Here is a 27,690-nt window from a genome sequence, read left to right as displayed (position 1 = left end):
AACCACAAGGAGGCTGCAAATAAGAAGAAAAGAGGGAGACAGGTGGATATAAAGTGTTTTGCTCTACTTGCCGTTTTGTATTTGTGATTCTGGTTTTGCCTGTGTGTATTTTTCACCAGCACTTTTATACAAACATCGCAAGTAATGAAGTGCTTGTAATTCCTGAGATTCTGAAAATCGTGCTTTGTAATGGCCAATATTTATACCTCAAGGCAATAAGTCGGCCCATTTCTAATTCTAAATAATCCTCCTCACTTGAATGTTAAAGTGCTTTCCGGTAATTAGTTATCTTACTTAATTGCTATTTTTTTTTTGAGGGCAGGAAGCTTTGCTTTTGCCTTACAAAAAGCACCTGATCCACCAGGCTGAGTGCATTATTGCTCCATGGTACATGCTGAGCCTGCTGTTGCCAGAATAGGAATTTTTACTCCCCAGCAATTCCAGCTTTACAGCTACAACATTACAGAGCAGATACTGCTGATGACACTTTGGAGTCTTTATGTACAGGAGGTCTGTTTTCATTTCACTTCGTTATTTGCTGCACTGTTCATTTCACTAGTTGTTCTTTTGCTGTAGCTCCAAATCAAAAGAGATTTCCTGGAGCAGCTGACAGTGGGAATGTAAATCCTGCAGTGAGCTACCTGTGTTCTCCATCTGGTTGAGGTCAAGAAGTTACTGGCCTGGTAGCAGGAGTCCCTCAGAGTTGGGAGTTTCAGTCGTATCTTGTGGACATTTCTTCAGTCATTTCACAGATCTCAGCACAAAATCCCCATCAAAGCTTGATATTTTAGGCCCTTTCCCTGGTGTCTGGTTTCTCCTACGTGTATGTTCATTGATTTCAAGGATTTACTGCAGAGTTTAGGTTCTTCCTGAAAACTGCTTGGTTTTTGCTATTAATTATTCACAATCCACAGTGCTGGATCACATTATCTTTCAGGTGCTGCATCACTGAGCTTCCTTCCTGGGCATCCCCCTCTAGGTTTAATAAATCTGGTGTGAAGAACCATGTGAAATTGTAAAATATCCGAGTTCCTCAAAGGTTACTGGGATAACTTTGGAAAGAGTGGAGTAATCTTAGTCGATCTTACTCATGACTTTGTCCATAAATCTGGTTGTTGTACTGATTGTAATTGCTTATGGTCAAACTTGGATACGCCAGCTTTAAAAGGTTACTGTATTCAATGTTGCTTCTTTCTAAGAGATACTAGAAATGAACTTTATATGGAAAATAAACAGCAAATATCTGTTATATATATCCAGATATTTTCAAAGTTGTTTAGACTAATCTTTAATGTGAGAATATCAAGATACTGGATTTGATATTAATGGTTGATGCTGAAATAAAAGGAAGAAAAGTAGCCTGATTTCTCGGAGAGAATTAGGTGGCTAATTGGGCCACAGACAGCTGAGGATGGTAATGGATAGCTCACCAGGATGGATTTCAAGCTGTAACTAATCTGCTTATTTAGATTTTTTTTTTTCTGCCTACATGTTTCTGAGGCATGGAGTAATGTGGGGGAAGGGCCTTTTCCTGGAGAGCCAGATCTATTGCCAAACTCTGGATTATGTAAATACCTGATCACCCAGTTGGTAAAGATGTCAGGTACAAGTTTAAATGTAAATGTGCTTTTTAAAACAATTTCCTAAACCCAGACAGAATTTGAACTTTCAGAGCTCTGACAATATATACAAAGGGCAGGAGGCATTTGTGGCCTCTACTGTGAGCTTTCATAGCCTACTTTCTCCTTCTGCCTCAGCTGTTGTATTTTTCACAGGTGTTTGGAGCTGAAGCTAAATATTCTGATTATTTGCCCAGAAAAACTCTCCAGTCAGCCATGCAGATCAGCTCCAGGGAACCATAATGATTTTGATGAAATCTCCTTGACCTTTTATAAGCACTTTAAAAGAGGTCTTTTTGTCAGAACAGAATGCTTTGGTTTTTTAAAAGTTATTTCACGTTTATGCATCATACAGAATGGAACTTTAACATGAAAATTAAATGCTTTCATTTCAGTGATAGTAAATGTTTCAATTAACAAAAAAAAAACCAACCACGTACTTTGAGTAAAAAGCAAACCCAGACTTGTGTACTCATATTTGCAATGACCAGATTTTAAACTTTCAGAATTCACTATCTTCTATTACCACACTGCTTCCCATGTATAGTAAAATATGTTTGTGGAATTGTACCAGATATAGTGATAGACTGACTGAAACAGGAGATAATTTCGTTGAAGGTAATCTATATTTGTGCACTGTATATACCTGTATACAGAAACGAAATCTGTTTTATGGTAGCCTGATGCTGCTACCTGCATTCAGCCCAGGTTTTTTCAACATTTTTTCTGTCTAGATATCAGCCTTGGTATTTCAGTAAAGAACTCTGAGCTCCTGCTAAGATGTTTATGTTATCATGAAGTATAGATAATAAAAAGGAGAGGAACAGGCTGTTATAGCTGTTCTAGAATATATCTTTTAAAAGGAGATGTTTTATATGCAGGGCAGTCAAACCTTTGAAGCTGAAATATTCACAGCATTAACGAGTAACTTCCCAACCATTTTTTTCTGCTTTAACAAGGACAAGCTTAGTTTTAAAATGTGCAGTTTCTTTCTTAGATTTAAATGTTCAACTGGAATGTCCCTGTTAAGTTCAAATGGGGAAAGAACTGATCGTTTGGGGGTCCAGTGGAGCTTCCTAATCAAGTGCTGGGAGTGGGATGCTGTTCTCCTAACACTATGTTTTTTAGCCTTCTAAAAGAGAAATCTCTACTAGCCTTCCAGTTGCTCTCTGCCAGTCCTGAGAAGAGAAATGCATTTAATAATGGGAAGCCTTCCAGAGGTGTTTGTTTGCTCCTTAAGTGCCATGGACATTAAAGGTGCAGAACACTCTTTCCACCTAACACTGAGCTATTATCTTAATGTGCTTTGTATGTTCCATTTTGGGGTGCTCAGAAGAAATTCCGAGCATCATATTTTTCTGAAAGTGGAAATCTCTTTGCTTTCTGCCTTTCATCTTATGGTGTCAGTTTGGGTGTGGTACAAACAGCTCAGCAAAGCATTTATGTGAGGCTCTCTTGGTGAGGCATGCTCTCTGGAGTTTCAAATCTTTTGCAGTTTGCTTTGTTCTTTTATTCTGGCTTTTTCAGGAAATGGGGAATGCTTCCTCTTGTGATTTGGGGTGCCTGTCAGAAATGTTGGCACTGTTGACCTTAAATGTAAGGTGGAAAGAGTACCAAGTGTATACAAGTGAAGTTACGCACTGTAAACCTGTAGCAAACAACTTCAGTGCTGTTGGATTTTCAAAAATAACTTAGGAGTGGCATTGTCAAAAGTGATTTGGACTCTTTGATACAACTCTTCACAAGTCTTGTTATAGATTCCTGAATCACTTCACAGGTAAAAGTTTTCTTGTCATTCTTATTAACAGCCAATAGCTGCATGATGGTTTTTTTTTTCTTCTCTCTCTTCCTCAGCTCCCTTTTTTAGAATCTGGATACTTTTTTTATCACAATGGTCTTGCTAAAGGCAGGAGAAGACGCAGCCTTCAACACAAGCTTCATCTGGAAAAGGACTCCAGGGTAAGTGTTCCATCATTATGTGCAGCTGTGATGTTTTCTTTGTGACACAGACCATTTTTTAATGAGATCAGCATGATGATCAAATCTGTGGCTATGATTATGGGTTTTTTTCACCCCGTGCTTGTTTCAAGATTGGTGGCTTCTGTGTGCACACACCTCCCATTTAACCTCAGCTTTTATTTGTATTTCACTGTTAGAAGTAGTCATACATTCTCTGAGATGTATCCGCTCTCCAGTAACACTCAGTGATGCTCTAGTCTCCAGGACATTTCTGTGCACTCGTTAATGTGGGGCGAAGCCATCTGAGGTGCATGGCTGTCCCCTCCATGAATCCTGCTACCCATGGGTTATTCAGCCCTGAATACTGTCTGAGTTTGGAGAGACAGGTGTCTGCGAGGGAAAACCAGCGCTTCCCTTGGGATGGAGAATGTAAACCCCCTCCCTCCGGATTATTATAACTTTGAAATTAAGGGGCTTTCAGGCAAAGAGATGGGAATAGGAATAACAGTTCTTTACTAGGAATCTTAAAAATAAAAAATGTACTAGTACAAAAACAAACAAACAAACAAAAAGAAAACACTGACAGAGTCAGAATAGAACCTGACACCCTGTTGGTCAGGCTGTTGGGAGCAGTCCAATTAAGTCCTCCTGGAGGGACAGATGTGGTTCTGTTGGAGCAGAGATGATCCTTTAGAAGGGTCTGGTCTTCCTCTGGGAATCCAGTGGAAAACAGGCTGTCCTGGTGTTCTGAATCCCAGGTTTTATCCAGGTAGGAATGCTTGGCTCCTCCCCCTGGATGGAGCATCTCCCAATGGGATGATGTAATTTTTTCAGCCATACAGTGAGGCTCGATGGCCCATTAACAGCAGATACCACCTGGAGGGAGGATGGGTCCTGGAAGAGATGAAGAACATTGCCCCACCTGGTTTTAAGAGCTGCCCATTAACAGAGGACACCCATCCCCTCCCCACCCCGTGAGGAATGGGTCGTAGAAGGGAAAAAAACACTTCCCCAACCAGTTTCAACAGACAGTAATAGAATACTTGCTTTTGGTTACGTCTTCCATTGTAACCCCAGAAAAATACCTTGTGGTGTGAGCGGCAGCACTTTCTCAGCAATCACCATAGATTCCCCTCTTCTCAGGGAATAGTGTAAACACCAGTTACCAGAGGAGTGTAAGCTGTCAAACTTGAGTAGTTCTTTTAGAGGCCCTTGTTTGCAGTCTACAAACGGTGTGCTCAGTTTTCAGACAGGAGGAAAAGGCCCTGTTTTGTGGAAGGCTATGAGCTGGCACTGACAAATTCTTTCCTCATATGCAGAGTTCTTGCACCAGTTTAATACTGGGCTGAAGTTGGACAAAAAGTGTATAGCACAAAAAGTATACTTACTGCCCAAAGAAAATAGGTCGGCCTGAGGAATGATATCATGACAGCAAATAGATTATTTTTTAATCCTTGAGTAAGATTTCAATTCACTGCACTGTGAAGAGGGGGAAACAATTTTATTCCAGACAGAATGTGATTGCCAGATTATTTGTGTTATTGGAATACCCATGACAATGAAACACTTGAGTAGGAAGCAGAGGAAAACAGGTTAGGTAAAATCGTAATTGTTGTTGTGACACCAGAGCAAGCAAGGTCTGATGAATTCCCAGCCTAAAATAATCCTAATTTTTTTTTTCCTGCTTCTGCAGGAATTTCAAGTGATTCCAGGCTCATGAATTCAACTAGGATGTCCATGGCTGGTCACTTCTGTGGTTGAGAGCCATGTGAGGGAGCCACACAGGCTCCAGGTGCTGCCTGCCCTCTTACTCTGTCCTGAGATGCTGATAGCTGGGTGCTCTAGGGTACCTCTTCCTGGTCCCCTTCTCTAAAGAGAAACCAGATGCAGGTGAGGGGTTACAAGGCAAAGACCTGTCCAGCCTGCCTTGAACAGAAATTCTCAGGCTTCCATTGTTTTGTTTACTAAGCAGGGATCAGGAGGTAAATCACTGGGGAAAATCTACAATTGATGGGTACTAAAGCAAATGTCCTGAGATGTGTTTCCTGTCTCTGAACCACCCAATCTTGTAAAGTCATTTATGAGAAAATTTGAGAGAAACAGCACGGAATTGTGTCAGAACATTGAAAAGTAGTGGTTGGGTACAGTCACTGTGCAGTCTCATTCCAAATACTCTTTGGAAATAAATATTTCTGTAAGTCTCTAAAAATTTTACAAATGCCTGTGATATTTGTATGAAACCACCAATTCTCACTGCAGCCTAATATCAAATGTCTGAGCACTCCTGTACTTATTCCAGACTGGCTCTTGCCTTGATACCTCTAGACTAAGTGTCTGCACTGCTATGAAGAACAGCTTAAGTGAATCTACCTTCTCGTTCCGAGATGTTCCCTTTTGTAGTCATCTGATATTTGCAGTTCCTGTACTCCCAGTTTGCTTCTGTCACATGCAGTGAAATCTCATTTTTCCTGATAATCTCTGCCTCATCCTGGTACTGCATACCAATGGCTCCCTCCTTTGATTTCAGGGAATAAAGCTGTGTTTAAATAATTGAGAATATCTCCCATGTGAGGAAAAGGATGGCCCTGGGTGAATTCTGACTTTGTGGTTTGCACTGGGAAATGGAAGGGAATTGAAGCAATGTTTCATTTCCACATGTAACATGACGTTTTCTCATCTGGCCTATCCTGTTGAATAGTCCTTGAACTCTTATGATAACATATATAGGTCAGTTGCTTTATGTAATACAGTTTGAAAACAATTAAAATCATTATTAAAATAATCACCTTTCTTCTTTTCTATGTGAAGTCCCTTTTCCATGTGAAGCCATAAAAAATTCCTGTCAAATTTGTGTATAAATGGAAACATGAGTTGTGTTGACAGTACTGAATTTCAAACTCCAAAAGTAATTTTTAAATTTGATGGCAGCTTTCTAGACCATTTGTGATCATTTTTACTTAGCAACAAATGTCAGCACTGTCATGGTTAATATGTTAATGTGTGAAGCCAAGAATAAAATGTTCCTGTTTTCAGGCTAGCCAGGGAGAAAACTTCCACCACAGGGCTATAAAAATCTCTCAGGGACTGTTATGATAAATGCTGTTGCAAAAAGTTGCTTGGCCCTACCCAAATGTGAGAAAGCAGGCTGCACTTATTTTGTATACTTTTCACTTTTAAGGAGGTTACAATGCCTAGCTAATTTCAGCTATTAGCTGAAAAACAGCACAGATGTTCACTTAATTAATTAGTGTTTTTTAATCAAGTGAGTCCTTTGAGGATCCATGTCAGTTTTTCAGGAGTCTAAGACTGATGACACAGCACTGTGCAAACAGGTTACTGCATCATTTCCATGATCTGCATGTCTTTTAAAATGCTCAAAAAGGCCTTGTTGTGTAAAATCTACTGCATGTTTGAACCAAAATAATTTGGAGCTATGCTAAAAACATTACAGCAGTAATGTGATAAACCACTGTCAAGGGGGTGGGAATGGAATGTTATTAAATTCCTAGAAATCCAGCAAGAACTAATCTTTGCAGAACCATCTCAAATGCAACGTTTTTAACATTATTTAATAGATTCTTATTGCTGGAGCCTGAAGCAGCCCTGGCAGCAGGTGAAGGTACATGTCGTGCTGTCACATAGTGTGTTGCCCTACTGAACTGCTCAAGAAAAAAGTGCAGGTGCATGAGGCACTGTGGGTTTTGCTGTCAGTGCTGTCCTGCCAGGGATCCTCACTGTCCAGGTGGCAAATTCCACGGTGAACTGAACTGCTTCAAATGGAGACTGTTTTGTTGTTTAAATTACATTATCTGAGGTACAGAGACCCTTCCAGGAGAGGTTTGCTTTGAGTCTTCTGAATCGCTTGCAAATTTTTATTTCCAGGTGCACTTCTATTTTGTTATTTTTAGCTTATATACCTTTGGTGCCAAATGGATTGCCGGGAGGGCAGGGATTCCCTTTACCATTTTTACATCTTTAAGGTGGGATTCTTAATGAGCTGAGACATAGCAGCAACATCTCCAGCATTCTGTAAAATGCAACTGCATTTTCGTGTGCCTTTGTCTGTTAATTGCTTCAGCAGAAATACCTCAGAACAAAAGGTCAGCCATTAGGCTTTCTTGGCCCTGGAAGACTTAATTTAAGGGGCTGCTGTACTTTGTCCTGGAGCTGCAGACAAGAAAGTAGCCCTTGCCGTGACCCATGGACACAGTCAGCTGGGAGGAGCTGACAGCAAGGATAAGGGCCCTGGGTGGAATAAAGCTGTGAGGAGCCAGAGGAGTATGAGACCAGGCATCAGTGCAAATGTGAGGAGAGAATAAGTGGGACAGGCTGGAAGGAAACCCCAGAGTCAGTGAGAAGGTTGAGTGATCCAGGTATGGAGGAGCCCATGAGCTGAGTGGGACATGGAGGAGCATGTGTTGGTTGGAGGGACTGGAAACCACGTATCCACGTTGATACCAGAATATGTAGCTTCCTAAGTGCAGGTCACAGCACAGTCTCAGACCTTTAGAGGTCATTTTTAGTAATGAGGGCCGGTGGTATGTTTCAGCAATGTGTTTGCCCTGGAAAAGTGAATCAGAAATATGGGGATACTTCATATTGCCGTGTTTTTTAGTACAGTAGAGGAAGGATGGGCAATGGACTCCTCTCCTGCTCCACCACAGCTAAAAGAAAACAAAACCATGGGTTTGGGATTTGCTTCTGTAGTGGGCTGATGCTGGCTGGATGCAAGGTGCCTGCCAATTCACTCTGTCATTCCCCTACTCAGCAGGACAGGGGAGAGAAAATATAATGAAGGGTTCATGGGCTGAGATAAGGACTGGGAGTGATCCCTCATCCAGTAACATCATGGGCAAAACAGTCTGTAATCAGAGATATGAATGGAATTTATTACACTAACAAAATCAGAGCAGGATAATGAGAAGCAAAATGAACCCTTCAAAACACCTTCTCCCCACCCCTCCCTCCTACTCCAGCAGCACAAGGAGATAGGGAATGGGGTTGTGGTCAGTTCATCACCTGTGGTTTCTTCCTTTGCTCAGGGAGAGGAGTTGTTCCCCTGCACCAGCCTGGGAGCCCTCCCACAGGAGACAAATCTCCATGAACTTCTCCAATGTGAGTCCATCCCATGGGCAGCAGTCCTCCCCAAACTGCTGCAGCTCCTCTCTCCGGGGGACTCCCACAGGGTCACAGTCTCCTCTCAGGCCTCTTCCTGCTCTGGCAGGGTCTCCTCCCCAGGCTGCAGGTGGATCCTTGCATCCCCATGGATCTCCATGGGCTACAGGGCACAGCTGCCTCACTGTGGTCTTCACCACAGGCTGCAGAGGAATCCCAGCTCTGGTGCCTGGAGCACCTCCTGCCCTGCCTTCTCCATGACCTTGGTGTCTGCAGAGTTGTTCCTCCCACATATCCTCACCCCGCTCTTCACTGGCAGTGACAACTGCTCAACAGCTTTTTTATTCTTTCGTCTTAAATGAGTTATCACAGAGGCATTACCACCATTTCTAATTGTCCCAGGCTTGCCAGTGGCAATTCTGTCTTTGGAGCTGCCAGGGCTTGTCTCTGCCAGACATGGTGGAAGCTTCTGGCAGCTTCTCACGGAAGCCACCACTGCAGTCCCCACTGCTACCAAAACTGGGCCATTCAAGCCCAATACAGCTTCATTGTTATTTTCCAAGCTGACTTACCTTCTGCCCTCCTGTATTCTAAATACAGCTGTGGCCTTATTATATAAACGTTTTGAAAAGCGGCCATATAAATAAAAGGAAAGAAAAAATCCGTGGTCATTTTGTTACCTTTCAGAGCAACACTTCTGTGTTTTTTTGCTGTTGATGGGTATTTTCTGTTAGTAAATAATCTTCCACTGAGAGAGAAGGGTTGAAACATAGTTTGTTCTCTCAAAGATTATTTTGGTTTTTTTCCCAAGTTTTAGATAAAACCATTTTCCTCCCACACAGTCGCCCTTGTCAGACAGCTGCCAAGATTAATCCTGCTCAGGAAAGAAGCTGTAATATACAGAGAAGAGCTGAGTCCCATTACTGATATCTTTATGCTAGTGGATCTGTGTTGCTATTGGGATAATAAATATGTATGTGTGGAGGGAGGAAAGGTTAAATGAAAATCTTCCACTGAGAGTGAGTTTGGCACTTAGATGATGACTTCTTTGGAAAGAAACGTCGCAGTGATGGCAGTTGTTACATTTCAGGAAGGGATTAGGGAACGAGACTTAGCTGTGCTGATCCAGGAGTCTGAGGAGGGTGGATGCAGAGCTTCTTTCCAGAAGTAGTTAACCAAGTGCCCATGGTTAACAGTACTCACTAACTGCTTGTCTCATGGGATAAGGAGAGGAATGGGGCTGTAAATGCAGAGGATCTAAGCTTTTAACTGAATAAATCAAAATTTTTCATCTCCTTCCTCACCTGAGATCCTTTATGTGCCCCCATAATATGACTGACTTATTTATTGGACCATTGCAAACCGTGAAGGCAGACACGCCCTCTGCCCCTGCAGGTGCGGGTTGTCCAGTGCTGCCAGAGCTTAATATTTCATCCATGGTTCATCTTTAACAGGGAAGAAGAGAGATGGATGGCAGCTTGGGAAGAAGCAGCACAGCAGCCCTTAGCAATTTAAGTCAATCTTCAGGGCCTTTGCTAGCAGCATTAATGACAGGTTTGAGCTGGGCTAAAGGTGGAGCCTTTTGTCTTGCTCTCTTAGGTGTCAGCACAGATCTTCCCCTTTGCAAAAATGAAAATCTTCCTGATAAGATCAGGAAAACCCAGTTTTCCTCAGTTCTCCCTAGTTCGCCGAGCAGTGTGGAATGCAGTGATCTGGGGGTGCAAAGGCTGCAAGCCATTGGAGCTTTCCTTTGTTCAGACCGTTGTATTTGCTGTGGAGGTGTAACTTGTTTCTCCAGCCTTCCGTTACTGGAGACAAATAATATTCTGTCCCTGGAGCAAAGCAATAAGAGCAATTAACTTTTTTTTTTTTTTTAATGGCAATTTCTGGCATTTTTCCTCCTGCCTCATGCCCCACATCTTTATTTCTCAGATTCCTGGCCAGTGCTGGTGAGTTTGATTCCCTGGGAAGTTTCTGATAAAAGCTTGGAAGGTATTCCAAGATGCTTGCCCATCTGAGAAGAAAACTGGTTTGCCTCCTGAAAGCAAAGGGGCAGCAGGAGAAGAAAGGGCCACCGCATGACCAGTTCCCTATTGTAATCCCGCTGTTGACACTGTGGGCAGAGGGAAAAAAGGGCACTGTTTTTGTGCAGATCACCATGGCACTGATCCCAGATTCTTACAAAATTTCCAACCTCTGTGGAGCTAAACCTTTTATAAATGAATGTAATTGCCAAGACTTGCCATCCTCTCTCAGATCTTAGGTGGAGACTTCAGGTTCATCACCCAGTACTCTGCTGTGCAGGGAGGTGTGTGTGTTACAATAGAGAGATGGGAGAATGGCAGGACAAAAAGCTCTCCATGTTTTTGCCTCTTTTATGTAAATACATGCTTCAGAGGTTGATAGACTTCCCAGTAAAATCTATTTAGCATTTTGCTGTAATATCTGTTGTCATGGGGCTGGCATTCTGGTAGGATTACGTTCATGAGAAGTTTAGAGCTGCCATAATTTTATGAGACTACAGGGCAGCATTACACCTGCATCAGTGTTATCTTTTTGATGTGAAATGGGACGTTAGGTAGTAAAAGCTCTGCTTAAGTGTCTGTAATAAATATTGAACAGCTAAGGAAAACTCATGAGGGGAAATGTCTTCTTTCCAATGCTGAAAAACACCCGCAACCACCCTCAAACCTACACACTATTCATTGAAGCTGCACTGCAAACAAGTGCTGAAGAAGTTTTTGTCTCAGTCATCCTGATGAAATGAAGCTGGTTGTAAGGAAAACAGGCAGTGACTTCCGTGTTTAGATCCCTGGGTTGTCATTTCTGGTGTAAGTTGTCTTGGGCTTTATCCAGTGTGTTTGAGGAGGGGTTTCCAAGAGTCTGTTCCAGTTCACAGAGGGAGGCCTCTTCTGGTACTGTTACCTTTTTCAGGTTGAAACCATCTTCAACTGTATTTAGTTTGCTTTCCCTACACAGCTCAGGGTTGTTTTTGAAGATTTTGCGTTTCTAATTCATAACGAAGCCAGCTGGCCAGCATTGTAAGAAAAAAAAAGACCATTTTCACGAGGGAACTTTGGTCATCTGTATGTCATCTTGTAACTGATCTGGTGTTTGCCTTATTGCTGAGAAAATGTAATGTTTAAATGGGCATCTTTCTTTTAAGATAATTGGACCCTTTGCAGATGTTGGTGGGTGGTTATCGAAATATACAGGTTTACAAGTGTTATTATGTGGGAATACAAGAAGAAAGAAGCAGCGAAGGTCAGACACGGAACCAGTTTCTGGGAAGATAGAATTCAACCTTCACTTCAGACGTGGGAAGAGAAATGGTCATACAGGCCGCAGGGCAGAGATAAGTAATTGTGGGAAATATGCTGCATATGTTGTATGAACTGTGTCATTCCAAACAAGAAATCATCAGGGCTGCAAAGAGGAGATTTAAATGTCTGGTAAGTGAGGAAAAAGGTTTTCCCACTACTCTGCATTCTTATATAAGTAAGGTGTTACTCCTGTGCCTCTGGAATGCGGGGGATAAACTAGTCTTTAGGTCATGAAATTGTTTCTGTGATAATATCAAAAGAAATGTATCAGAAATTCAGTGAGGTATCAAGTTTGGTTTGTGACTGTACTATATACATAGCATGGTTGTTGCTGCTGCAGACAGTGATTGCTGAATTCCCTGTGAAATTGAAAACTTGAATCTGAGGGAGTCGTGTTTCTGTTGTCCTTGGCCTTTGTAGACTCTGTTCCTGCCCAGCGAGGGTTGCTGGATTTAACTGCTCATGGAAAGCCCTGTCCAGCCATGTTTTGTGTATTTGACCAGTGGGGGTTCCAGCTGTAAAGCACCTATCTGCTCTTTATTTCAGATGTCACAATTATTATATCATCAGTTTCTGTTGTCAGGAAAAGGACTCTCCAATAATAAAAAATAATGAGGCCTAGAGTTATTCAGATACTTCAGCTGTCGCTTAAGATTGACATGGAAGTCCTCTTCACTGCAGTGTGAGGGTGTTGAGCATATGCTGAAGAATCTCTGTTTCTAAGTTTGAATTCCTCAGATTTAGTGTGGCATCACTGGCTCATCTTTGGATTGCATGTGTATATTACATCTGTGATGTGCAATACAATTCTAAAGTAAAATATCAAAACATTGTTGAGTATGGAATATTAAATATTTCAAACAGTTTGCTGCTGGAGAAAATTACATCCAGCACAATGTGAAAGCTAATCTTAACTGATGTATTATTTCTATTTGTAACTAGAAAGATGGAGAAAAAAAACCCAATTGAGCAACATCAACATTAAAGAATGTTGGAAGTCTTTTATGCCTATTTTGTATGAAAAAGCACCATTAGCTGCACACAATAAAATAATAGGCTATCAAAGTGACATCAAACTCAAACATAGAGTGTCTTTTATGAAAATACTGTGTAACTGAGATTACAGGGTAAGCTAGAAGTGTTTCTATTAGAAAAAAAAATAAATGAATGTACTGCAGGGTAGTAGACTGGTAGGCAAAGGCAGCACTGTGCAGGTTAATATAGAATTTTCCAAAAATAAAACCAATTATGTACTGTAGTCCTGGTGCCAACAGGATCTGGGGAGTCTGCATGGCTGGTGGTTTTAAGACAAGGTTGGACAGTAGCCATGGCTGAGTTGGATGTGGCTAAATTCTCTCTGTGGCTCTGGGATGGTTCAGGTGACCCCTTGAAGCTGCTTCGTGTCACGTATTGCGTAATTTTTCCATTGCTGAACGTGATACTTGGGGTGAGGCAATAGAATGAGAATTTCTCTCTCAGAACCACTTGTAACCATGAGGAAGTTCAGTACTTCTACAAAAAACCTGTTGGGATAACTCACCACGTTCAGCCTGTGTTCTGCTGCCTGTAAATTGCTGAAATTGCATTGCTTAAGTTTCTGCTTTGCTGTTGATGTCTTTTCTCCTGGCTGCAGTGTCACTCCCCTGGCTCCCTCTGCCTTTTCCTGTTTTCCCTCTTGTTTCCTGCCTGATGCAGAGAGTCTCTGTTTCGTAGAGCAGGCCTTGCTTTTGTTATTTGTCTGTGCAATTTCCAGCCTTGGATTTTCAGAGAGGTCTGTTAAATGTTACGATACAAGCAGTGGCAGTGGTGAGGATATATGGTTTAGGGTGTTTTTAGCAGGATGTAGAGAAGAATTGGCAGAGTAAGCCAGTGGCTTTGTATTAGCATGGAATCCACTGCGATGCAGAATTTTGCTTTGGTTCAGGACAAGTTTGGTTTGGTTTTGAAAAAGGAATGCAGCACTTTGATATGCTGAGCTAACAGTCACTGAAGGTTGTGAGTATCTCAGCCTTCACTGGATCCAGGAATCCATAGGCATACTGTTGGTGCTTGATGAGTGCAAAATATGTGGGGGTTCAAAAATGACCAAGTCACCAACATTAGAGCTGTGACAGAATTCAGACTGCTGTGTGCAACTTTGCCTTCAAGGCTGGCTTTGAAGTTTAGGAAGTGTGTGTGTTCAGCTATACTTCCTTTTCTCCTCTACAAGTATTTTAAGAAATCGTCCTCAGGAACAATGCAACAAACATTTTGGGCTCTTTTCTTTTGGGCAAATCTCTAAGCCTAATAGAAAATAGGGAGGCTGGAAAACTGCCTTGCAAAAGATTTTAAATATATTGTTCAGCATGTAACTTGGGAAGATCATAGAGTTAGTAGAATATTGTATTTGGTAGTATATGGTGCCCAGACTGTGAGATGGTAGGTCGGGAGTGAAGCAAAATAAATTCGTAAGTTTATTTCTCTTCTTTCTTGATGTCGGAAAATCAGCTGTTAAAACAGTTGATGGGGTTTCTGGTGTGTACAGTTAAATGACCAGAACCATTTAATGTAAATTACATTGGCAGTAAATAAAAAGCAGTGCAACTGAGGGTTTACAGTTAAATCAACGACAACACAAGACTGGAATATTTTTTAGGGTAGTCTTCTGGGGTACTTAAGCATGGTGTACCAGGGCTTGTGTCACAGGGCTGTGAGTTCAAAAACCCCACCCCCTTTCTCCTGAGAGACTTAAGTCAAAATAATTGCTTTAGTGGCATATACACAATAAATGTATTATGTAGTGCAGCCACTCTTGCCATTTAACGTGCTTTTACTGTTTGTATGCATGATGTGCTCCGTGAATACAAAAACGGGTTTTACAAAGGTCACTGAAAGTTGATTGCAGTATTTGGAGATACAATGCAAATAAATGAAAGGTTTAGATCTAAATTATTTCTACGTAGTTTGCTGCAGTAGTTATTTGATGCTGCAGTGGAATATGGCTTTTTCAGCCTCTTACAGCTGAAAATAGCCAGTAGTAATTAAAATGCTAATACATATGTCATGGGTTGGTGAAGTTGAATAAATGCTTCTTGGCCTTGGGAACTTCCATGCTGAGGGAGAGAACAGGCCTGGGTAGAACAAAACACCCTGGAAAGACTAAGAAATATTAAACATCTCTATGGTACATATTTTCCCGTATTATTTGTACAGTATCAATTCCGTACTATTATAAGTGGCCTCTGTTAAATATTGCAATTTTGCTTATAAAGAGTGATATCTGAATGACCACATTTCTGTGAAAATACAGCTCTGTGTTTTGCATTGCAAGCTGTCTCCTCTCTGAGTGCTGAAAAGAAATGCACTCTTATTATGGGTACAGATTTAATATGTCTTCAGTGTAAGTTGTCTGTCTTCATGCTTTTGACCTTACTTGATTCTGAGCATTATACTTTCATACAGAGGAATACATGGTAAGGGATCCACGAGCTTTGCAGACGTGAAGTCTTCACAGAAGACCCAGAATTGCCAGATCTAATTATTATTATTATGCTCCTGGTCTCACAGCAGTGTCACTGAGCTGATTACTGCCAGGCTCTAGGTTATGTAACACTGCAGTGTTACGGTCAGCATTAATACCTGGTTCTCTTCTTCCTTGCCAGCTCTTCACACTCCTACTCCTTTTCTTTATAGGGGGTACAGATACATTGGATATGTCCTCATCAAGAACCTGAAAAATAAAATAAGCCACTGGGGTGAGGAGATGCCCTGTGTTTTGTCTTGGAGTCTGAGGGGTTGATTTCATTTGTTCCCATCTAACTTGGCTTTGTCATCCAGCAAATATGATAAACTCGGTGCTGAGCCCATCGTCTGTGCTTGGCTGTTGCTTTCCCTGGCACTCAGCCAGCCTTGCCCTGCAGAGCTTCTGGACTGCTTTTGTTCTCCCTGTGGTTCCACCAAAGTCAGGGTTATCATGTCTAGAGGCATTTTCTCCCAGCAAAACAAGGAGTTGGAGGAGCTGTTGGCCACATGCTTGGGAAAAACCACAGTGTAAGTCAGCGACTTAAAATTGTGAGATATCTTCTAGAAACCTTGTAAGTACCATTTTAGCTGCTCGTTTTTGCCAACTCAAAACAAGCTGAACTTGTGTTGTAAATCCTTCACTTATGTCTTGGACCTGCTCCCTTGGGCCAACAAGTATCCCTGGAAGAATTTGGACAAAAATGCTGAATATCTTAGGCCAGGATATACTAATATGATTGTGCAGTGCTTGCTCTACTTTCACTTTGCAGTTGTGATGCTCTCCTGGAAAAAAAATAATTAGAATATGTTTTAGTTCTTTTAGAACATGAGCATTTCTTGGAATAGTTCCCTTAATTGCTATTGGACTGTTTATTTTCTGAAAAGAGGAAGGGAAATATCCATGTTAAACTTATTTCCCTGTCTCCAACTCTAACCATGTACGTATCTCATAATTCTCAAGGGTCCTTCTCCAAGTTGTGCAGGGCATGTTATAAAGAAAACTTATGAAAATTTTTTCATTGTACGGTCAAATAACTATAATTACTGTTTTCCCAAAGAAAAAATATGTTTCAGACTTTAACTCATATTGTTGATAGTGAGTCACTAGGAAGTAGAATCTAAATTTTCATATTTGAAATACTTCATCAGGAAAAAGCCATTTTTTAACAGCACATTATTTTATTTAGCAAAAAAAAAAAAAAGTAGTTTCATTTTCTTTCAGAGTTTCTTGTTGGAACCTTCTGGATTTTGTTGCATGGTTATTTTGACTGTTTTCTTCAGTTTTCTTATTCTCTCCAAATGAACATCCTGATCCTAGACTTCTGTCAGTGTGACTCCAGTTTCTAGAATGTGAAAAGTCTGTTTCATGCATGTTTCAAGGAAAGAAAGCCAGTGGAAGAATGAAGAATCTGATGATCAGCCAGGACTCCTCCAGCCAGCCTTCTCCTGGGTAACTCGCTGCTGGTCTTCTTAATTGGTTCTAGATGGCTAAGAACAAAATAACAGGCAGCTGTGCCACTGTGAGGGACTAGAGCTTCCCACAAACAAATCCAGGGGAGCTTTGCTCACTCTGCCTTTTCTAAAAACCACCTAAGGAGGCTGAGATTTCATTCAGTCAGAGCAGACCTAACATTTTCTTGAACCCGTTCTGAGATGACGCAAGCTGAGTGATGCATTCCCCCAAAGGAGAAAGCACTTTGCTCATAGTCTGTAACTCACTGCAAACTGAAAATGCCCACCACTTAACTTGAGAAGATGAGATGCAACTAGTATTTTTTTTTTAGATCCTAGAAGCTATAGCTGGTGAAAAACCTGTAAAAGGGGATAGAAATGATTTGGTTTGGGTGGTTATCCCTAAGGATGAAAAGTTTGTATGGAGTGAGCAACTTGCCATAGAGAGAATTTTTTATTTTTTTTGTTTCATTTCAGAGTTGCCATATGCTATCTCAGCGGAATTTAGATTTTAATGATGGAATGTTTCAGCTTTCATGTGCCAGCAAGGTTTGGAAGAAAGTTTAAATGTATGAAAGAAATGCAAGTTCCAGATTGAGATGGAAAGATAGGAAAAAGAACATTGCTTTTAAGAGTCTGAATCGATCTAAAGTCTATTGGTGTCCTGCCATTCACTGTGAAGTACTGAACATTTTTGCATAGAGAGAGGATGTATTTCTTTAAGGACAGCTGTTTGCATGAAAATGTTGTTTGTCAGAAAAATCAACTCAGCGTGGTTTTCTTATTAACACTGCACTTGAGAAGTGTGTGCAAGGTGAATTACCTACTTGACTTGCAAACAATGAATAATTCAGTGTGAGCCAGAAAGTCAAATGAATCTTCCCAAATACTTTCTGTCTGCCTACAAAATAGACAAAAGTGAGAAAAGGACTGCTTTGGTGATTAAATACTTGCAGCTCTCCCGCTGAAATGATCTGTCCATCTGAAATAATTTGTGATCTTTTATAGTATTTAATGAAATAATATTCAAGTACGGGTTTCAAAGCACATTTCAAACATGGATTATGTATATTTCGCAGATGCTGCAAATAAACGTGGGAGGAAGAGGACCTTAAATTTTCCAAAAGGTCATACAGCAAAGCAGAGCAAAAATAGGAGTAGATTTGAGATGCTTAATCTACTGCCTGGAAGGGGAAAAAAAAGAAAAAAAAAGAACCAAAAAAGAGAAGTTGGATTACAGCCATTTGTAGTCTTTGCAACACCTGGGCAATAAGAAAACTGAGATGAGAACAGTGGGAGAAAAATGAAACCCAAGAGATTAGAGCAGATCCTCTGAAGCCCAAAAGACTAAGACAAAGGACAGTAAGCTTAAACTGTAATTAGTTCTCTGGTGTTTCCACAGGCATGATCTGGAGGTGCAGGAGAAATTACTGTGCTAGAGGCTGTCTAAGCATAAAATAACAACACAATTGCATGGAGTCATTTGTCCCTAGGTATATTCCAATATTAGTGGTCCTCCTTTGTTCCTGTCCTTGCTTCCCCATGGCTCATTCCAGCTTTTCCCAGGTGTTTCCTTGTCCTGGGTAAAAGCAGCAGCAGATGGAGAAAACCTCTCTAGTGTTAATAGAGATTTGAGGGAGCAGATTTCATGCTCAGGAGACTTTAACCTAAATAGCATTTTTAAATTTTTTATTTTCATTCTTTGCTGTCCAGTGAACAACTCACTTTTTTTGTGTAAGCTATGCACAAGTTATTTGACTGGATGTGTTTTAATTAATGTATCTAAAATACACAGGTACAATGTTTCCCAGAAGGTAAAATCCAACAGCCCCTTGCCTTGGTGTTTTCAGGTGAAAAGCAGCAGAACTTTGGGGAACTGTATGTCTTTTTGCTACCTTAGACCTTTATTAGACTATAACTGCTGACCCCAAACTTGTGATGATTGGCTGGGGAAGGGATGGTTTGTCAGACAGATTGATTTCTTAGCAATTAGAGTTACATGGGTGTTGCAGGTTTTTTATTATAATATTTGTTTATGGAAATTGGATGTCTCCTGGATCTCAGCAGGTAGGAAGCTGTTATTTAGCTCCTTGCAGTCTCCCTGCCCCAACTGCCAGGAGCATCATCAGGACCAGGAATCTTCTTAGGTCTGATCCCACACTGCAGCACTATCTCCATGCCCAGGTTCTGCTGTCTGTGAGTGCATTACACTCCGATGGAAATGGAGAATGAAATGAAAAATAGTTTTTGTCCCCTTTGTGAAGTGATTTGAAACCTTTTTTAATATGTTTTGCTTGATTAAAGCAGCAGCTGCCTGCCCAGCCTGACTAGGGGAGCTAATGGTTTTGATGAAAGACATGATGAATGATTTGCTTGAGATTTATATGGGTTTTTTTGCCAGACCCTGAGTTAAAATGAGAGGAAACATATGAGGGGGGAATAGGAGAGAATTTTTTTCAGTTCTGCCTTTATTTTTTTTTCTTGTGAAGGTTAACAACAGATAAGGTGGATTTTGTTTCTTTTTTCTTTTCAGCCCTATTTTATGTAAGGACCTCAGATAAGATTTCTGAGCAATAAAGTAGCTTTCAAGGACTGTGTTTTCATGAGATCTCAAGAAAACAAACAAACAAGCAAAATAACCATCTGCTTCCTTCATTCTTGGCCAAGCCGTGACCTCAGTTACACGCTCATGCAAGGTATGAGCTTATGCTTTCAGCCTCTCTAAATGTTGCCTGCTTTGGGATTTAATATAAAGGGAAGAAAAATTGCCCTGGACAGTTTTCATCACCTGTCAGGACCTGTGAAGTTTGAGTTCAGCCGGAGGGAGGCTTTGAACAGTGTTTTTCCTTAGAGGGATGGTGTTAAAAACATGAGACAAACCTTTCTCTGGTTTGCAGCAGTGAAAACCTGATGTAATCTCACTGAAATGGATGGAGTTTATTTACCCTTGGACAAGAGGAGGTAGAAGCTGGATCTTTGCTCTTCTGGAGAGCTGAATCTTTGCCAAGAAGCCAATACCAAATGTACACCATTTTGACTGCTTGTTCCTCTGACACCATTCTCACTTTTTTTTTTTTTTTTCCCTTTTTTATTTTAATTGCAGTGGCAGCTTTGCAGTGGTGTTGGGATAGGGAATATGATTGTATTTAAAAAAAGTGCTTTCTAAGCTAGAACATTACCCAGATCTCATTTGCAATTCAGTCCGTGGTGAAAAAGGGTGAGATGAAACAAGAGAGACCGACGATAATAACTGGGTTGACCTTCCCTGAAAGGAAAGTGAGGAATGATAAGGGACCCTACTCAGAAGAGGTGAAGGAAATTTTCAGTCCTTTTCATGGACCCCAGAGGTTTTTTCTGTTTTTTTTTGTTCAGGTTTCCCCATTTTGCAGAATACTACTATTACCCCCAGTATCATAAAATGATATTTTGAGCCAAGGCTTTGGCAGTTTCATCCTTTATTATATAATTCTGCTGTGTCTTTGGCACCGCTTTGCTGTTTATAATTTTTCTTTGGCGATGGTCATTTGTTTGTACAGCTCACCTTGCCCTTCAAGAAAAGGCCCAGAACAAATGATGTCATCTCTGATGTCATTGCATTAGTGAGACTTGCCATGTCTATGATTCTGTCATTTAGCACTGGATGTTTTATACTTCTTCAGGCCCAAAACACGTGGGACTTTATATCCTGGTGCCAGTCTAGGCATCTCTTCAAATTGCCACGAAGTGAATCCTTCTGCTGTAGTAGTTTATTTTCCCAAATCTCTCTTTTGTTGCTCTGGGAAGATATTTCTTGAGTGCTTGACATAACACAAATTAAGTCTGGCTTTTTGGAAATACGAGGAGCCCCTAAATGGGTGTGCAGCAGGCACTGTTAGTATTAATCAGAGATTCATCACTTCTCATATGAAAGAAATACATTTACATGAGGGAAACTTTCCTGTTAAATTTTCATTCTGTGGAAACCATAACATGCATTTGGTCTCAAAGTCTGGACACAGAGTAATTTCCATAGAATTTGCATGCATGTTTTTGATTGCCTGCAGTGGGAATCCTGAGCAAATTATTTTCTTCCATGATCTGCTAAACATTTCTCTCATTGGAAATAAACTAGGAATAGGAAGAAGTATATAATTAAACCAGCAGTTTACAGGAGTAGTGGAAATCTTCAGTGGTAGACTAAACCCTAAATATGCTTTTTCTTTTCTCACTCCATTGAGGTATGTGCTCCTTTCAATGAGCATGAATAGAGAAGTCCCTATTAATATTAATGCAAGTTATGTATGTGCACCGGGAGCAAAATATACCCCAAAGTCTAATTATTTTATGCTAATAACTGAACTGAAAAGATAATTCCTCATTCCTGGCCAAAAAAGCTACAATGGTTCAAAGACTTTTCAGCAGGATGACCGTTTTATCACTTCATATTAACCAGGCTCTGCTCTGACCCGGTGGGAACTAGGAAAAAATTCTGGTACCAAAATCTCTGCTGGTGCACATGCAACTGCAATTAATAATGAGCTTTGTATTCTTCAGGATACATTTTTCATTGCTCTAGGCAGTGGATAAATAGAAGGGCTTGGATGAACTGGTCCCTTGAAATCAAGGCAGAAACCCTTTGGCCTCTAAGATTTTTTAAAATAAAACACTAATTATGCAGATGTGCTTTAGAGAGAGGCTTGGCCAGGAGTCTGTGGGACAGGCTGCTGGAAAACACGGGCAAGGACGTAAAAAGCCTCTCTGCTAAAGTGGGTGTTGAGAAAACCCATGAAGAATATTCAGACCACGCTTCTGTGCCTTAGTATCAAAGAATGGTTTGAGTTGGAAGGGATCTTAAAGACCATCTAGTTCCAGCCCCCTTGCTGGGGCAGGGGCACCTTCCAGACGACCAGGTTGCTCAAAGCCCCATCCAACCTGGCTTTGGACACTTCCAGGGATGGGGATGCCTTGTGCTGCCCTGTCTCTGTCTTGTCACTGAGGAGAGTTTCCTCTGGGATGAACTGTGAGCATATTAATACCTGTCTCAGTTTCATGGGATTTTCCTTCTCTGCTATGCCTGGCCAGCTCTGTGTGTCTCTCCCTGCATTGTTGACCTCACCACTGCACTGTGTCAGCCCTCCTGCCTACAGTTTCATTTGGGATGTGATCCCTTTGCCAAATCACTCACCACCTGGTGCCTCTCTTGTCAAGAAAAGAACTGTAGGCTTTAGCTGGGGGGGATAGGGGTTCAATCTGCTGCCCCAGCTGAGCACTGGACAGTTCAGGGGTTCAGGTGCAGAATGGCATTGTTCTGCTTTTGGATCCCTGGGCACTGAGGATTTTAGACTTTCTGTGCTGACAGGCACTGACCCCCAAGAAAACACTGCATTTGACCTGAGGCCTTGGAAAAGGCTTCCAAAACTGAGTGACAGCATTGGGACTGTGGGTGTGCAGCTTGAATAGAAGTGTGTGATAACACATGGTGGAAAACTTGGAGTTTAACGTTTTAGAATATAGTAATATTTTTATAACAAGATGGAGGTTTTAGGGTGGTGGATAGTCCTTCTTTTTCGCCTTCTTCTTCATGGGTTTAGATGGTATTTTGTAATCAGATAGAAGAGTCCAGATTGCGGACCACGGGTGTTGGTTATTGGGTTAAAAGTAAAAATAATTTAGTTGTCATTTCTTAATTGGACAGTTTATCCTTAAAAGGCCTTGTAGAGGGAGAGAGATGGGGCCATTTTTTACTTTGTTAGCTAGAAGTGCTGTAGAACTCATGGTTTGTGAGACTGTAATATAGGTAAGAATTAATAAACATCTGAGTCCAAACATAAAACACCTTCTCAAGCATTTAATCCCAACTCTGGCAGAAAATAAGATAAAAGGCAACATTCTGCCAATTGATGGCAGCCAGATTCTGGGATGAGGCAGGAAAAGGGCCCTGATGTAGATATCCCTCAGCCTTGGTGCAAGCTCTGCGACTGCACTCTGCAGACTCCAAGGCTGGAACTGAAAGAGAACATTTGACAAAGACAGGATTCTGATGTACATGTCTTGAGAACGGTCAAGCACAATCCTCTGAAAGGATCCAAACAAGAACTAGTTTGGATAAAGGCCAGAACACTGGGACTCTGGCTGGTTTTTTCCTTTTTGTTAAACTAATCTCTTACTTGTCATTTTTCCCCTACCTTTCCTCTTATTACGGAAATTGTTCTCTAGAAATGATTCTGTTTTGATGCTTTCTGTGTGGCAGATGGCCTGTCCCTGGCGGCTATACTCTACTAACCCAGTGCTGTACAGCAGTGATGCATAAGCCTCTGCTCATTTTAATAATGTGGTTTGTGATGGGGATCCATATACCTCTGAAAAAGCGCAATTGCAACCTGCACAATTCAATCAATGTAAATCACCAGTAGCTTCCTACTGGGCTGGGAAAGGCATGGATGGGAGCAAGCTCCCATGTCTTTTCTGTCCTGTGTGTTATGGTAATGAAGTAACTGTGAACAACCGCTCTGCTTTTGGTTGCATGAGCAGACATGTGAATGTCAGCAGCAGCATAATTGCAGTTTTCCTTCTGTCAAAAGACTGACTGGCTTCTGTTTTGTGTCTGGCTTCTAGTTATGAAATTTCCTCAGAGAAGACATTGTGCAGCACATTGTGCAGCACTGGACAGCACTTAAGGAGAATCAGCGGTTTGCAATTCTTTCTCTCATTTCCACTGCAATAGCAACAGAGCTCTGAAGGTGTTACAGATGGTCAAGAAAGGCTCACTAGTATATCACTACCACTCATGTGAACATTGAAGTTTCAGTGTTGCAGGTTTTAAACACTAGTATAAGCTTAAACTTCCTTGGCAATTGTTGCTGTATCACTCCAGGCAGGCAGATTTGAAAAAACCAGCCTTTGTTCTTTATTAAAGCTAAATGGATCTTCTGCAGTTGTCATTACCACGTGGTTGGGAAGTGTTGACAGCAGTGGACCATAATCCCTCCTAGCAACAACCTGTCAGCATGGTGAAGTGAGGACCAGAGTCAGAGCAGGGGCTGCAGGAGCTGCTGGAAGAGAGGTGTGTGGCTGTCTGGGTGTCCTCCTGTCTGTGCAGAGATGCTCCTTTCATGGTAACCAAAACACCTCTTCTCAGCTTCAAACTGCATCATTTACTCACAGAGAAGGAAAAGCAGGGGAAGGAAAAATTGTATTGAGCAATGACAGTGCAGAGGAGGTTACAAAAGAGAGGAATTACGTTCTGCAGGGCACTCTGAGGGCTGCAGCCAGGAAAACGCAATCAAAAGGCACTTGGTGTGCTTTCTGAAACCAGTTTTGAGGCAGCTCAGTTTCTGCATGGTGGAGCCAACCTTTACCTCACTGACACCTCCTGACTCCGGGACCCACTGCTAGTTTTAAATAATCCTTTTAATTCAAGCGTTCTTAAATTAATTAAGATCAGATTGATTTTCAGCTCAGTTCATGCACTGCGTGTTGGACAGCATCACTGACACTAGTTTGCCTGCCTTCCCTCCCAGGGCTGTGACACAATTTTTATTCTGGGAAACTGCTCTTCAGCTGAGATACTGGCAGCAATTTTGTGTGAAAGTATTTCACTAGCTCTGGATCCAGTGGGGCCCAACTGCTCAGAAGGAGCAGAGGAAGCTGAAGTAAACTTTTGCTCTAAGCTCCATGGCACAAGGGAAGTCCCCAACAGGTCGTGCCCATGCTTACCACGACTGAGTGTGTCATTTGGTTTGCGGGTCAGCTGTGTATAAAAATATCTGGGGTTTTGACTCAGAAATGGAGCACAGGTGAAGAGCAAAATGAATTACACAAAGGGCAGGGAAACAGGCAGCTCTTCAATGAGTGGGACATTGGGGAGGATTTCCCGTAACATGGAAACAAGGGAAGTCTGTGCCAGTAATTCTGTGGGAGAAAATGCATATTACAGTTTTCCAAGCAGATGGTTCAAGGTGAGTGATGAGCTATTTAGATGAAATTTGAGTGGGAAGGAGGCTGTGGAGAATGAAGTGGAAGTATGATGAGTTACAGCAAAGGTCAGAAGCTGGCTTTTAAGTACAGCATCACTTTGGAGACCAGGGCGTGTATTTTCAGCATATGCTGCAGACTTAATTTAAGATTTTGTCTTGCTGACTCTGTTTCCCCAAGCTTTACCTCCACAGGTGTATTGCAAATCCCTTCTAATCTGTCCATGTGGAATACACTGAAACTTAATGTCTGTGAAGCAAATTTGCATCTCTACAAAAGGAAGACATGAAGTTAGAGGTGAAGCTGCTACAAGTGGTGCTTTGTGAGTCCAAATGTATTGGGGCATTAGCACAAGCATTCACACGTTTACAAGAAGTCTCTTCTGTGTTAGTGAGTCAAGGGGACATTTCAACAAAAACAATAATTTTACCATTTAGTTGAGTCTTCCCATACAAACCAAATTCAGCAGATTTTTTCTCCAAGTGGTATTTTCTCACAGTACCCACATATCTGAAGACTTGCTTTTAAAATCAACAGAGTTAGAGAAATCTTTAGCCTGTGAGCACTCATGCTCTCTTGGGATGTATCAGATATTCATTGCTTGTGTGGAAGCAGCTGCTGTACTAATGGAATCACCAAAAAGGAGGTTATATTAAGGTGGATTGTGTAGTACATTTCACCTTATAGGACCAGTGAGTTGTGGAGTAGGAGGGAAGTCCATTGCTGGGTGACTGCCTAGAGGTATAAGAAATGGTGCAAAGTTACAATTGATGAAAGAGAAAACAAGTTAATTAGAAGATTCAGCATCATAGGAGAACCTCTCTTTTTTGTATTGCACGGATACAGCCAAAAAGTTTGCAGTCTTAAATGTCATCTGGGCCTGATTTAAACTAAAACCCTTTATATACCACAGAGAGGGTGCAAATATAGCTGAGACCTACTCTGGTTATCCCCTCAAGGACTGATGGTGTTCTTTGTAATAGGTAAAAATCACTCCACAAAAGAGTTTTACTGGTGAGGAAGAAGAAGAAGAAGGCAGGTTTGGTTTTTTCCAAGCAAAATGTTTTAAGAAGGTCATACCTGCAGTAATTGGCAAAGGAATGTAAGAGAAAGTTTCTGTTTGTCACAGTTTTCCTAATTTTGCAGCTAGGTAAGCTCTGCAGTTGATAATGACCTATATACACAAGGCCCAATTTTCTTTTCTGTCACCAGCCATGCTGTTTATACCCACGCTGAGGGGTCGTTATTCTGATTGATTTGGAAAGGCCGATCGTTTCTTTGACCCATGTAACTAGTGAGACAGCAAAGTGCAAAATCTACCCATAAGCTGCTGGTGAAGTGTCCCTGTGGTTTGCAGTCTCTGCATATCTAACTGGAAAGACTAATGTATAGTTATGGCCCAACTCCAGGGAATTTCTTTCTTACAGAGATGTTTGATTTTGTAACTGAAATGACTGTCCTGCTATCTTGGAAGAAGACTTTGAAGAAAATATAATTTACTTCATCTTTTTTTGGTATTCTGTAGAATGAGAAGCAGTTTTTCATTCCTTTGGAAACTTGTTAAGATTTCAGAAATGCTCTCGCTCTCATGCTGGCTCGTCTAAGCAGTGAAAAAAAAAATTGGAAACAGATTTCTGAGAATAGTCAGCACCTGTGATGGTGTAGATCCTGATATGCCCCTCCTGCCAAACTGAAGAGAAAGCAAAGGAGTGAACCAGTTTGCTTGTTCTTGAGGCAGTGCACAGAATATCAAGACATGCAGGGCTTTCTCCTCTGTCTCAGTGTTTCCCCTTAATAAATTCTATCCTGGGGCGAAAAAAAATCTTGTTAAAGAGGGCATGATCCCATGAAAATTTCTGTTTTACCAAATTGGCATTTTCCATTGTAGACCATGCATACTCAGCATTGATTTTACATTGCAACTTGACCAGCTCACTTGCATTTCAAAGTAAAAGCTAGAGGAGCTATTGATTGCTTAGCTGAGCAGGTTGAATATGATCTGCAGTCTCCTCTTACACATTGATTCCTTGTCTCTTTACTCTCTGCTTCCTGAATGTCACTGAACTGTGAGAGGCCCGCTAAATGGACAAAAATATTGATTTCCTTTCCCCCTCTTTTATTTTCAAAAGCTCCTTATTTACCAAGAACTGAACTAATATCAGGAAAAGAAAAGGTCACGGGAAAAGGCAGAAAGAAGGTAGTTTTTGTGTATTTTTTAAAAAACATATGGACTTGGTTGAAACTGGAGTCCTTTAAGTTGTGTTTTCATCAAGAAAGGTTATTTGCCTGTGTGAAACCTTTGAACTCAGGCTGTTCAGCTTCATATTTTACTATTGTCTGGTTGATGATGAACTTCTGGGGTGCTTTCCTAAATGGCTGTACCTCTAGTGTTATCACTTTCTGGGATTTTTTTCAGAGAAGTTAATGAGCAGTCCCAGCTATGACAGGTTTTAATGCAGAATGCAATCAGTAAGTCTTTTGTTAGGGTTTACTGTACAGTTTTCTAGAGTTTATTGTATATTTTGGTCCTGTTTTGTTCACCCACAAGTGTGACACTTTGCAATACCAAGTTTAGAGAAAAGGTTCAAGGAAAACAAACCTGGAGTCAGGTAAAAATGAGAAGATGTGCCAAGAGGGATCACTGGGTACTGCATGAGTGTCCAGAGGTTTTAGAATATCTGCTGATGATCTGTGTAAGCTTAGATGTGTTTGGGCAGGCAAATGGGGCTGGTTACAGAAAGGGTAAAACTAGAGCTGGTCCAGAACAT

At 41.2% G+C, this 27,690-nt stretch overlaps 1 protein-coding gene across 2 annotated transcripts in view; it reads left to right on the top strand.

Moving 5' to 3' along the window:
* The window catches only part of PCSK2 (proprotein convertase subtilisin/kexin type 2), a 98,368-nt gene that overhangs the window by 14,918 nt on the left and 55,760 nt on the right, over window positions 1-27,690 (top strand). The window contains exon 2 of one of the 2 annotated variants that reach the window (XM_066177777.1): window positions 3,474-3,578. In XM_066177777.1, the coding sequence (XP_066033874.1) occupies window positions 3,474-3,578 (105 nt within the window). Of the gene's footprint in view, window positions 1-3,473; window positions 3,579-19,266; window positions 19,666-27,690 lie in introns of those variants that run through there. The other variant, XM_066177778.1, reaches the window with a different exon arrangement.

The sequence above is a fragment of the Chamaea fasciata genome, unplaced genomic scaffold (assembly GCF_029207755.1).
Source record: "Chamaea fasciata isolate MVZ Bird 193981 ecotype frontalis unplaced genomic scaffold, bChaFas1.0.hap1 SCAF_3, whole genome shotgun sequence".
Lineage (NCBI taxonomy): Eukaryota > Metazoa > Chordata > Aves > Passeriformes > Sylviidae > Chamaea > Chamaea fasciata.
Note: the sequence above shows the minus strand (reverse complement) of the source record. Positions and strands in the feature narration are given on the sequence as shown.